General features: G+C 39.8%; 1 protein-coding gene across 6 annotated transcripts in view; it reads right to left on the bottom strand.

The window, feature by feature from the left end:
• FAM185A (family with sequence similarity 185 member A) overlaps positions 1 to 14,167 on the bottom strand; it is a 77,129-nt gene that overhangs the window by 49,863 nt on the left and 13,099 nt on the right. For 4 of the 6 annotated variants that reach the window (XM_075064606.1, XM_075064607.1, XM_075064612.1 and 1 more), the window contains exons 3-5: positions 12,601 to 12,693; positions 1,358 to 1,420; positions 864 to 1,002 (exon numbers count right to left, since the gene is read on the bottom strand). In XM_075064606.1, coding sequence (XP_074920707.1) covers positions 864 to 1,002; positions 1,358 to 1,420; positions 12,601 to 12,693 — 295 coding nt within the window. Of the gene's footprint in view, positions 1 to 815; positions 1,003 to 1,357; positions 1,421 to 12,600; positions 12,694 to 14,167 lie in introns of all 6 variants that reach the window. The other 2 variants (XM_075064613.1, XM_032778864.2) reach the window with 2 other exon arrangements.

The raw sequence follows: 14,167 nt of genomic DNA, 5'->3' as shown, positions 1-14,167 counted from the left end.
AATTGCAGCAAGTTGTTTTGGTGGCCTATAGTTAAAGACTGGAACTTGTGCCAACGTGAGTAATTTTCACTGTTGGTACATGCTCCAGTTTGTATAACTTAGCTTCAAAATCACTATAAACATATCAAGAATAGAGAGGAAGTGCTCAATGGGAACTCTGGTGAATTATTACTGGGGACCAGGTTCCAACCACCACTATTATTAATAGTAAAGAGACCCATGTTAGCCATCCTTCCAATTCTGGATGAAAAACATTTGGGGAAAAAATATGACATTTGACCTAGAAAATTGTAAATTGGCAGTATACTAGCTATACAGGGCGCCAACACAAACACAGAGAAAATACTTCTAATAAAAATAGTATCACTTTAAGTCATCATAACCAAATTCTACCCAGAAGTCTTGTTAAACAGGTTAACCCCTTTGATTTCTGTTAAGAGATAAAAACAGATATTTAAAAACAAAGTATAGTTTTACCACTGATGTTCCTTTTATCTGTGGTATTTTTCACTAATTTAACTCTAAGGCAAATTGTTAATTTATATCCCTAAAAATGTTGTATGTTTCTTCCTTATATGCTTTTTCCTTACTATAACAAGCTTACTTATGGAAGTATCTTTAAAATACAATATTATTTACAGCAGAGGAAGAATTAATTAATTTATCTTATATATGGTGACCTCATCATTTTAGCATTTGCCTGTGTTGAACTGTTTGAGTCTGGTTTGCTCAGCTGCTGTGTCTGCAGTTGATTATTTAGGACCCCAGCCTTATGGGAGCAGTCATTTTGTTTTTATAATTAACACTATAGATACCTGCACGTCTGCTAAATTCCAGACTGTATTTTGCCTTTTCTGTCTTACCATGAATACTTCCCAGTAGAATATCACCAGCTGCTGAAGACAGAAATGAAGATTCTGCATAAAGATATTTGGTTTTCAACAAACCATCTTCAGTAGAAATTTTGATGGATGTTCCCTGCAGTTTCTCTATATTCACACTCTGTAAGAGAAACGAGCTGAAATAAGCACCATGGAAATATGCCAACTCTCTTTGAGAGGCAACAGAACTACATGACATGCATTTACCCAGATACAAAACACAAGTGGAGTGTCAGATCTCAGCTAGAAGCTACGCAACACACAAAATAAATCATATTTTGCACTTCCATTCAAGGACTTAAAAGCACTTTAGAAGCATAAACCAAATTAATCTTTACGTGGAAATGAAATATTATTATACCCATTTTACAGGTGGAGAACCTGAGGCACAAAGAGGTTTAAAGGATTTTTAAAGGCAACACAAAAGAGTCTGTGGCACAACCAACAATAAGGTTCCAGTCCTGTGTTTTACTCACATGACTCCAAACAAGGGGAGTTAAAGATCTCAGCCAGAACCTACAAAATGAAGTAAGTTTAATCTGTTTCAAAAATAAGTTACAGAATATGATCAAAATTAATAACTGAGGGTTAGTGATCTTGAGACAGACTTTTGCAGATATTTAAGAGATGAAGTTAAAATGACGTGCTTTCATAGGAAGTAGTTTACTGTGAACACCACCATACCAACACTATACATAAAACATAATATGAACATTGTTCCTCTTGCCCCATGTGGGTTTGAAGGTTCTGTTCTGCTGTTTACTCAGACTTTTCATTGGCTCACTTTGTGAACATGACACATGAAAAACTAATAAAAGACAGCCAGAGCAAAGTAATATCATTATTAGTAGTTGTTGTATTACTGTCGTGCGAGCCCTAATGCATAGACCAGGACCCCAAGCTAAGCAAAGCCTTAAAGGTGAAGGCAGAGGGTTTAAATCCAACATGGCTGGAATTTGAAGGTATCATCTTGGACAGACTGGAGGGGTACAGAGTCGGCGTAAGTAGAACTTGGCTTTTGTGCTAATAGTCAGACTTGTAACTATTTGGGCATACATAGTAGGAGATGCATTCTCATGTGATTACAAAGAAAAGAATTAAATTCGTATAGATTCATAGATTATAATGTCAGAAGGACCACTAAGATCATCTAGACTGATCTCCTGTATGAAATAGACCACAAGATTCCCTAAATTAATTCCTGTTTGAACTAGAGCACAACTTTTAGAAACACATCCAATTTTGATTTTAAAATTGCCAGTGATGGAAATCCACCACAATCCTTGGTAAATTGTTCCAGTGGTTACTTCACTGTTAAAAATTTGCACCTTATCTCAGTCTGAATGTCTCTAACTCCAACCTCCAATCATTGGATCATGTTATACTTTTCTCTGCTAGACTGAAGTGTCAATTATCAAATTTTTGTTCCAGATCTAGGTGCTTATAGACTGTGATCAAGTCTCCTTTTAACCTTCTCTTTGTTAAACTACAGTAGAATCTCAGAGTTACGAACACCTGAGGAATGGAGGTTGTTCATAATTCTGAAATGTTCGTAAGTCTGAACAAAACGTTATGGTTGTTCTTTCAAAAGTTTACAACTGAACATGATGTAATACAGCTTTGAAACTTTACTATGAAGAAAAAAAATGCTGTCCCCCTCTTTTTTTTTTTTTTTTTTTTTTTTTTTTTTTTTTTTTTTTTTTTTTAAATTTTTTTTTTATTTATTTGTATTTTTTGCTTTTTCGGTTTTTTGGTCTCTGCTGCTGCCTGATTGTGTACTTTCAGTTCCAAATGAGGTGTGTGGTTGACTGGTGAGTTCATCACTCCGAGGTTCTATTCTAAATAGACTGAGCTTCCTTAAGGCATTCTCTATAAATCGTGTTTTCCTATCCTTTAATCATTATAGTGGCTCTTCTCTGAACCTTCTCCAATTTATCAGCATCCTTCCTGTATTGTTGACATCAGAACTGGACACAGTATTCCAGTAGTCACACGAGTGCTAAATACAAAAGTAATATAACCTCCCTACTCCTACTACATATTCCTCTGTTTTTAATACATCCAAGGATCACATTAGATTTTTTTGGCCACACCATCAGACTGGAAGCTCACATTCAGCTGATTATCCACCATGACCCCCAAGACTTTATAAAGTCACTGCTTCCCAGACAAGAGTCCTCCATCCTGTAAGTATAGTCTACCCGTTTTTTCCTAGAAATATAAATTTACATTTGGCCATATTAAAATGCATATTGTTTACTTGGGCCCAATTTACCAAGCAATCCAATACTTACAAGTTCAGCATGATTTGTTTTGAATTATATAATAATTCAAGTTACACGGCTGTTCAGCATGTTTTAAATTTGTCAGCTTTGCCTTTTTCCTTAACGAAATGTATTGTGCAAAATCATTATCCATCCTATGAAATGATTTACAGCCTTGTGGTATACATCAGCTCATCTTAAAATCCACTTTGGCTTTTTAATGCTATCTTCGCCTAATAAGATGAACAAATGCATGAGAAAAACCAATCTCCCATCCCATACAATCCTCTGAAAAGGATGTGATGTAGAAAAGTTCTTACAAATATAAGGACGTGTCATCAAACTCTTCTGCCTAAGGTTCTCTCTCTCCACCCCGCTATGTGAGTTTACAGACAACTAAGTTTGGGAGTAAAATCAACGCTCTCATTACAGCCCCTTTATTCCACATAAAACAGCCAAAGCAGCATAAAGGGGTCTTAAGAGCCCTGTACCTCACTGGGGGTACTGCAATGATACATGCACAGTGGAAGACCGCTCTTGAGAACATCCTTACAAGCGCTGGCATAGGGGCATGCTGGGAGCAGGAATGGTGTAAGGAAGAAGAGGCATGATGGAGGCAGGGTCACAGCACTGCAGAGATTTTGGGCCACATTGGAACCCACAGGGCAATGGGGAGGCTGCCTTAGCCCTGGGACCTAAATTAAGTTATGCAAGGGGCCTTTCCAGCCCCCAGACAACCAAGGATTGGGAGGGCACAAAGATGGTTTATAGCTTAGGCTTTAGAGGCATAGGCCAGACTCTAAACCCTATATTTCATATACAGTGCACAGCTGGAGTGATATTTGGTCTCAGACCTCATATAATTCAATAATGTTCATGGATTGCTGCCAACTTCTGAAAAGTCATTTAAATATCATTTTATTTACAACTAAACTGCTCTATTGACATCAAGATTCCATGTATTCAGCAATTCCATAGCCGTGGCAGTTGCCACACAAACCAACATGTCCCTCAAAATTATGTTCCAGAATTTAAGCTTTCATTTTTAAAAAGGTTGAGGGAGAGATTTTCAAAGGCACAACTGGCAGTTAGGTACCCAACTCAGATGGAAAGTGAATGAAAGTTCAGTGCCTAACTGCTCTTTATGCCTCTGAAAACTCTCCCTCTAAGGCCTTGTCCCTGCTACACAGTTCTGTCAACAAAAGTCAGCTTTCATTGACAAAACAGTGGAGGTGTACACACTGAAATGCACCTCCCACCGATGTAATTCCCCTGCTATGCTGACATAATAAAACCACCTCGACAAAAGGCATAGGGCTTTTTGTGACAGAGTGACATAGCTTCAATGTAGACACTGTGTTTTTGTATGTCACCCTAACTGGCCTCCAGGAGGTGTCCCACAATGCCCACCCTGACCGGTCTGGTCAACAGTTTGAACTCCTTTGCCCTGAAGGCACATATGTATGTGCCCCTCTGCCTTTTAAGAGCCTGGGAATTTTTGAAATTCCTCTTCCTGTTTGCTCAGCCTGGACAGTTCACACAGCATCTTCCCAGCTGATCATGCTGGCTTTCTGCAAGAGACGTGCTTCCCCATGGATCACACTGGGTCTGTGGGAAGAGGAGGTTATACAGTTGCAGCTTCGCTCTAGGCTTGGGAACTTTGATTCCTATGGGCTGATTCCTAGTGGCATGCAGGAGAAGGGGCACGAAAGGGACATGCAGCAGGGTCATGCTAAAATCAAGGAGCTGAGGCAGGCGTGCCAGAAGGCAAGGAAGGCCAACCGTTGCTCTGGTGCGGCACTGAAGACATGCCACTTCTACAAGTAACTGCACGCCATCCTTGGTGGCAACCTCACCTCTACCACCAATAGCCCAGTGGATACTTCAAGTGGACTAGAGGCAGTGGTCAGCGCAGTCAACTCTGAGGATGAAGTGTAGATGAGGAAATGGAGTTGGAAGATGAGGTGGAACACACAACAGGGTGATCTGGTAGCATGGCGAGTCAAGACCTCTTTTTGACTCCAGAGGGGTATAGCCAGTCCCAGCACTCTTGGCATACCTGAAGCAGGGGACACGAGCATGGATAAGCATGCATTTTGCTTTGATACTTCATGGTGAGAGGAGATTGAGCTCTCATGTATTTTGTTATATGGTAAAGGACGGATAAGGGAAAGAAATTAACAACAGAGCATATACAGATACACAGCAGGGGCCTGGCAGAAAAGATGTTAATGTAGACCGGGAGGTCCCAGGAAACCTCCACAGAGATCTCTACCAAACTTTCCTGCAGGTATTCTGCAATCTTCTACTGAAGATTTCTTGGCAGAGCTGCCTTGTTTCTCCCCACGCTGTGGGAAAATTTGCTTCACCAACTGGTAATCATTTCTGCAGGGACCAGAGCAGCACAGTCAAGCAACATATGGAGCTAGTCTGAAGCCATGTGGCATGCAGGAGATACACCCTTGCATCCTGGGTTACCCTCAGGAGTGAGAGATCAGGTTTGATTACCCATCTGTGGAAAAGGGTACCAATATTCAGAACAGTCTCCCTAGATGCTGGTAGGAATTCCCTTTGCAGACCACCCAGGCCCTTGTTACCTTCTTGACCATTTCCCTTCCCACCCTGCTGAACTCACCATGTTTGGGACTCGTGCTGAGCTGTGTGCTAGCCAAGGGACAGTGAGAAAGAGGCGCAACTTTTGTGATTCACAGGCATGAGCACACTCACAATACAGAATCTGTTCATTGTTTCTTTGGCTTCTGCAGATGTACCCTTGAGGACCCACCCCTCCACACTGGCAGAGTGACTCCATCAGATAAGGTAACGAACCTGTTTCAGGAAGTGCTGAAGTCAACAGATACAGCAGATAGCGAAGTAAGAGCCTGGAGGGAGACAATGAAAGACTCAGGCTGGGTAGCCTGGACAGGAGAGCGGATGATTAAGCTACTGGAGGACCACAGAGAGATGCTCAAGTCCCTCATTAGGCTGCAGTCAGAGCACATCCATGCACAAGTCCCTCTACAGCCAATACAGAACTCCATTCCATGCCCTCTCCAAACACCCCCACCACATTCCATGCATATTCTCATTCCCTCGCAGTACCCCTTGCATTCCACCCCTAGAGACTGGTTTCAGAATAAAAGCTGGAGTTACACACAGCTCTGAGAGACATAATTGCAAGACTGCTCCTCATTTCCATGTCCCTGTTTGAAGAAATATTTGTGTTTTGTTCTGCTATTAAACTTTATTCTTTTATACAAATTGACTTTGTATTTGTGTCATACACACCTTAGTTGGTGCTAATATTCAAACACAGTGGCTATTGTCAGGAAAATTTGCTCAGTACAATTAATGCTCAGGAAGCAAGCACTACAGGGGTCCTTCAGGGAGCCAAATAAACATTGCCTGGCTTCACATAAAGACACATTCCTAGGAATCACTGTCAAAATGTTCCTTCAAAGCCTCCCTGATTCAAATAGCACCCTGCTGTGCCCTTCTAATTGCCCTGTATCTGGCTGCTCAAACTCAGCAGCCGGCCAATCAACCTCAACCCTCCACCTCTGGGGAAACTTTTCTCCCTTCACTTTGCAAATATTGTACAGAATACAGCAGGCTGCAATGATCATAGGAATACTTTCCTCATCGAGGTCTAACCTGCCAAAAAGGCAGTCCAACAACCTTTTAATTTGCCAAAGGCACATCCAATGGTTATTTGGCACCTGCTGAGCCAGTTGTTGAAGCACTACTTGCTGCTGTTTAGGTTCCTGGTGCAAGGCTTCATGAGCCATGGGAGCAAGGGATAGGCAGGTCCCCCAGGATCACTATAGGCATTTCCACATCCCCCACTGGAAGCTTCTGGTCTGGAAAGAAAGTCCCAGCTTGCAGCTTTCTACACAGTCCAGTGCTTCTAAAGATGTGTGCATCATTCACCTTCCCTGACCACCCCATACTGATGTCAGTGAAACAGCCCCAGTGATCTACCAGTGCCTGCAAGATCATGTAGAAGTAGCCCTTTCAGTTGATGTTCTCCTTCTCAAGATGGTCTGGGGTCAAAAGAAGGATATGTCTTCCATCTATTGCCCTACTGCAGTTAGGGAATCCCAAAGCCTTGAAGCCATCAAGTATTTCCTGAACGTTACCAAGAGTCTGTCCTTTGTAGGAGGCGGCGATTAACGGCCCTGCACACTTGCATCACCACAACCCCCACGGTGGATTTTCCACCTCCAAACTGATTCGCGACTGACAGGGAGCAATCTGGAGTTGACAGTTTCCACACAGCAATTGCCACTCGCTTCTCCATTCTGGTGTCCTTGTGCTGCAGTGTTGGGGCGAGCTCCCCACACAGTTCCAGGAAGGTGGATTTGCGCATCCAAAAGTTCTGCAGCCACTGCTCGTCATCCCCTACATGCATCACGATGCAATCCCACCACGCGATGCTTGTTTCTCGAGCCCAGTACTGACAGTCCACCATGTGCAGCTGCCCCGTGAATGTCAGCAGCAATCTTGATTTCTTTCTTTACATGGCACACAGCAGGGCAGGCACCACTGAATCATTTTCCGTTTCATAGCTTATGAAATACAGCAGGACTAGTCATGTTGTGTTCATAATGCTCATCACTAGACTGGTCAGCAGTGCAGGATCCATGCTTTCAGGCAGAGGTGATGGCAGGCGCACAGTTTACAAGGGCTGTTAAAAAACGTCACGAAACTAAGTTGGAAGCCCATGAAATGATGAGACAAAATAAACTGCATCATGGGATGGTAAGCACAACCCCATGATGCATCGCAATCCATTCCCAGAGCTCCCAGAGCTCGGTGAGTTGCACAGTGGGATAGCTTCCCATGATGCAATGCTCTCTGTGTCAGTGCAAGAGCATTGACTATGGACATGCTCCGCCAATGCAAAGAAAATTGTGTGGATGTGTACAACTGATGTAATTAAAGCACCTTATGATCATTGATCTAACTTAAGTCAACTTAACTTTGTAGAGTAGATGTGGCCTTATTTTCTTCTTGTTGCAGTGCTAATGTAGCCAAGGCAATGGTGGCTCTTGGCATTTTAAGCATCAGGTCATCAAGACCTACTCAGAACAGAATTAGATGTCATGTTTTTTAAAATGTTGGTGACCCCCTGGAGCCCCATCTACATTAGTGAAGCCATCATTGTTACTATCAGTGGAATGGAAATATAGGCAGCAAAATTCTAACAAAAACACATCTAGTGTAGATATAGCCTAAGTGTAAAGCTGCAGAGCTGCTTTCCTGAATACGCAAAGAAAGCCTGAAACAATAGTTCTAGGTGTGTGAAATTCCCCATTTATCCTCATGGGGTATTAACTCTGGCTCCTGCTGATGACAATTTAAATATTAACATTATTAACAATTTCACCGCTTAACATTTTTATCAGTGATAGACAGCTAATGTGCTTACTTGTTACTGGATGCAATGGTTGATATTGAGGTGAAGTGCAATGAGGCAGCTAGTTACCACTGAAAGTTACTGAGGTGAGGAATGAGCATTTCAAGGCACCTCAAAATTCTAAAATCACCTCAGATCTCGCCCACAAGTGCATGCCCACAAAAGCAGGATACACAGTTAAGACACATACTGTAAACAGAGAAAGATGGATAAAACAGGGTGGCTCCTCACTGTGACTATTTTCAATGTTGAATTGTTTATCTTTTATGGATTTTTGGCAGAATCCAAATGGTTTGGTTTTGTTAAGTGTTATAGAAGATCCTACAAGTGTAGACTAGCCAATGACTTCCTACCGAAATAAGTGTTTTTACCAATCAATCCGCCAGAAATTCTTGGGGAATTCCATTCCTTCTGGGGAAGATCTGAACATAAGAATGGTCATACTGGGTCAGACCAATGATCCATCTAGCCTAGTATCCTGTCTTCTGACAGTGGCCAATGCCACTTTCTTCAGAGGGAATGAACAGAACAGAGCAATTATCAAGTGATCCATCCCCTGTTGTCCACTTCCAGCTTCTCGGAGTCAGAGGTATAGGGACACCTAAAGCATGGGGTTCTGTCCCTTTCCATCTTGGATAGTAGCCACTGATGAACTTATCCTCCATGAACACATCTAAGTCTTTTTTGAACTCAATTATATTTTTAGATGCATTACTTCAGCCTTGCAAAACTCATTTTACGTAAATGCACAGGGTCGTTTTCTTTAGGTGGGCAAGTAAAATATCATTAGTTCATTCATCAGTATAGTAAATAGGAGTGAGTAGATTTTGTGACTGGGCAAGTTTTCATGACAAGTTTGCAATAGCGAGTTAATTTCCAAGTCTCAATAAAAAATACTTGAAGTAAGAAGCAAACTATATTTTCTTTCTTATTTATTTATTTTTGCTCTCATTCTTTGTTTTATAAGCATCTTGACCATTTCTTATTTTTCTTCATTTTGTCTAGTGTTTTAGACAACAGCTCCCTTTGTGGCTGAAATCTTGGGTGTCCAATTTCAGCCCAGAAGAAATTATAGAGCATAGCTAGAAACCCCACACATTCCGGGTTTATAATGGAAATGCTGACAAACCCATAACTACATAATGACGACTACCACTAATGGAACAAAAGTGTAACAACAGCACACATTGCAGATATAATGCAGCCTGATTACTAACAGAAACTGCTACTTGAGAAAAGCCTAATATCATACTCTAAAAACTGACTGTCCAAATACTGCATTAAGAAATTTTACTCTGTAGATAAACACGATGGGACAAATTCTGTTCCGAGTGCCATGGCTGTAAATTCAAAGTTGCTCCAATGATCTATATAAAGATACTGTGGATTTATAAAGGTGTTACTGAGAGCAGAGTAGTCCTTAACCACATTATGTAAATTATTATGGGCTTTTAGCAAAGTACATTTCCAAATATTAAAAGCTGTATGAAATTTATTTTAATGTTTTATTGCTTCAGAAAAATCACATTTTAGCAGAACATTTATATAAAAAAAATAGTAATATTTCTAAGGTTAAAATGCATCCATTACATTAGATTATCTTTAGATAGGCTGTACTTTTGTATGACAATACAAATATCACATTCTAATTAATACGTGAAATGCTTCTGTGCCTGATTCTGATCTGACACTGGCTTTACACTGTTGCAACTCCATAGCTAAATTCTACTCTCGGTAAAACCAGTGTAAATTTGGAGTAACTCCACTCAATTCATGGATGTAAATGAGAGTAGATTATAACAAATGACTTACTTATGTTAATCCTAATTTACACCAACATATATGAGAAGAGAGCCAAAGCTAGTATGTTGTAAAACAAGTGAATCTGCTTTGACATATGGCCCCTTACACTACTCTGAATCTTACTTAACTTGAAAAAGCAAAGGCCCCTCAGATTAGGCCCAAGGTCAAGTCACACGCTTCCTTCAGATGACTGTACGCTAAAAGGTCAGGCTGGGGTAGCATAGTCAGAGGAATTCTCAGCTGTCTAGTTAGGACAGCTTTAGAGTCCCTTTGCACCACTGAAGCAGGGGCCCAGATCTGGTCCAAGGAAGGGTAGCTGTAGAGAATACTCTTATCTCTCTTACCATTAAGAAAGGCAAATGAAGCAAAGTGGCATGAAACTTGCCTTATGATGCCATCTGGTGGAAAATATGAACTACTTCTACTTTAAAACTGGTTTGTATTAACCACACTCTTCAGTTTACATTGTATGATTAGTATTACCATTGAATAATTAGTATTACACACACTCATTCAGCACTGGTATTTTACCTTAACAACTACCCAGATACACACAAACCATTTTCTGCTTTAGTTTTGTTGACCTTACAGTCCTGAAATTATTAGATGTGATTAAGATCCATTGTACACTATCTTGTACACAATTTTTGTTAAAACATTATGGCCAACATGTTTAAACTTGGTTGCCTAAAGTTAGGCAGCTAAATCCATATTTAAGAACGTAAATAAATCAACTGATTCAGAGATGCTTAACTCTCATTAACTTCAGTGTTAGCTGTGGGTGTTCAGTACTTTTGAATATCAAGTCACTCTTAACTGGGAACTTAAATATGAATTTAGATGACTATTTCAGGCACCCATATTTAAAAGTTTTGGACAATTTAATCCTAACGTAAGGAGTCATAGCTAAGCTGGAACTGATAGAGTTGCATCTACTTATTCCATAGCTAATTTATTCCTATGGTAGAATAAAAGAAGAATGATTTTTATTTATTAACAAAAATTAGCATTTAAATCTACTATGGCAGAATTCATATTTATTGATTGACCTCACGTGCAAAATTTAAAATGAAGCAAGTTAAACAGTCAAAGATACAAAAAGTAGTCTTGTCAGCAAGATACCAGATTTGAATCTTAGTTTAGTAATTTAACTGACATACTTTATAAAAGACAAAATAAGAAATCTTGAGTTCCAGTCTCTGATCTCTCCACAAGTGAGAGAGGATTTCTTCATTATTATTATTTGTATTGGTGTAGTGACTAGACCCCCCAATCAGGACTGGGGCTCCACTGTGCTAGACAATGTACATATATAAGAAAAAGACAGTCCTTGCCCTGAAGAGCTAACAGTCTAAGGGCTTGTCTACACCGTGCATTAGTCCACACCAGAGGGGTATAAATTCTAATGTGCACTAGCACAGTGGCTCTCAACCTTTCCAGACTACTGTACCCCTTTCAGGAGTCTGATGTGTCTTGTGTACACCCAAGTTACACCTCACTTAAAAACTACTTGCTTACAAAATCAGCCAGAAAAATACAAAAGTGTTACAGGACACTATTACTGAAAAATTGCTTACTTTCTCATTATTACCATATAATTATAAAATAAATCAAGTGGAATATGAATATTGTACTTACATTTCAGTGTACAGTATACAGAGCAGTATAAATGGTCATTGTATGAAATTTTACTTTGTACAGACTTCACTAGTGCTTTTTATGTGGCCTGTTGTAAAACTAGTTAAACATCTAGATGAGTTTATGTACCCCCTGAAAAACCTCTGTGCACCCCCCAGGGGTACATGTGCCCCTGGCTGAGAACCACTGCACTAGCATCACTATCTGGCCTGTGTGGACACTACTAGCAGTCAGTAAAAGTTCCCTAGTGTGTTTGAATGTAATCCTTTTCAAACAGACTACAGTACATTAACATGCACTAGGGAACTTTTAGCACACATCAGCTGGGTACATACAGGCCAGTTAGTGTGCAATATGTTAGTGTGCATTAGAATTTACACCCCTATGGTGTGGACTAATGTAGTGTGTGGACTAGCCATATGAAAAAGATGATAACCAGATAGAGCGTAGACCAGGTAAGAATGAGATGAAGATTAGCTGACCAGAATCAAGTTGTGGTACATAAACATTTCTCAGCATTTACCTACTTTACATCCCACAACTTGAATTATACATATAACAATCCCCAAAAGTGAAGACTTCACTTTTTGCTTACACTTTTCTCTGCTGCATGAATATCTGCATTTCCATGAAGAGTTCCCAGACAGATCACTTTGCCTCCTTTAGTTCGTACATGGATTTTATGACTCTGAAAAATAATTATATATATGTATCAAAATAGTTTAGTTTCAGATTCTGTTTATCTTTGGTTTTTTCATACTCCACTGTTCAAATCACTCTAGATTTGTAAACCTCAGCAATTCCACTTATTGAGCTTCTTCTAGAAAACTGCCAAGTGCGCTAAGTAATTTTGAAGTAGACATCTTTCCACTGTGGCTAAAACCAAATTCATTTTTGTTTATGATTCAAAATATACACAAGTGGATTCACTCTGCCCAGTTCTCTCCTTGTGAAAGCAAATATTTTAGAGCCATATAGTCACACTAACTTAAATGTGGAAATAATAACATAAGGCAACATGATTTTACTTTTTTAAAATAAAAAATACCATTTTAATGCCAATAATTTCACAATATTTTGTGGATCATCCCATTTGAAATCCTGTAATGCGAGGTTTCCAATAATACCAAGCTTGTGTTAAAATGTTATGTCATTGTACAGATATCAAGCCTTAGAAAGTCACTTGGTAATTTTTGCCCCAAGTCCTAAAACCTACCACTACCAAGTTTTACCAGTTTCACTTTCTATTGGAAAATACTAGCCAGGACAGCGAGACCAGTAAAATGCTCAGCGTATTAGGGGGAGGCAGCTGAGGATCTACAGCTTGAGAACAAATAAGTCTTCAGCAAAAGTGGGTGTAAATATCTTTCATGTTTGTGACCCTCTTTTCTCTCACCCCTTCCTCAGAAATTGATACGATCACTCCACTTACTCAACAGCTTTAAGGACACACAGCTTCTCCTGAGATGCAAGTGTCATTACGTAATATCTTACTAGGGCGTGTGAAAGACCCACCAAGACTTCTTACCCTCCTCTCTATAAATCATGCATTTTTGGCTACCAACCTGACCAGAAAGCATATCCAAAAGGTAGCTTTATATGTTAACAGTTTATGAAACACATACTAAAGGCATGCAAAGGAAAGGAAAGATGTTTGGCTAACAAATTCAGGCTATTATACCATGTTTATTTCATTCTTTACAGTAGAACCAATGGATGGTTGAAACAATCACCTGCAGAAAATATGAAATCTGAATGCACAAAGGTAATATTTAAAGAGGATGGGGTTTAGGGTTTATTTGCATTGCATCCTGGGACCTAGATGAAGTAGGACTTTAACCTGGATGTGCAGATTATTATATAGGGACTATATACTGCAGTTTTTACTCAGACCAAACTCTCCGGCATATTAGATTCAAAACAATTTAGAGCAAAGAGGAACAGTGCCAATGTTCTGTAATTAAACAAAACAATGTATTTCACATTTCTATTTTCCTAAAAGAAACTAACTTAAAATAAAAGTTCAGCAATTCAAATAAGATTACATTAACATCTGGTGCTTGTACCCCCTTTTCAGAAATAATTGGAGCTATTTGGCTGCAGCACAGAACCAACATGAAACAGAGGACAGTGATTCAGGAATAATGTCAGAAAGAAGGGAA

The sequence above is a fragment of the Chelonoidis abingdonii genome, chromosome 1, assembly GCF_003597395.2.
Source record: "Chelonoidis abingdonii isolate Lonesome George chromosome 1, CheloAbing_2.0, whole genome shotgun sequence".
In the NCBI taxonomy this organism is placed as follows: Eukaryota; Metazoa; Chordata; order Testudines; family Testudinidae; genus Chelonoidis; species Chelonoidis abingdonii.
This window is presented reverse-complemented; position numbering and strand designations above follow the sequence as displayed.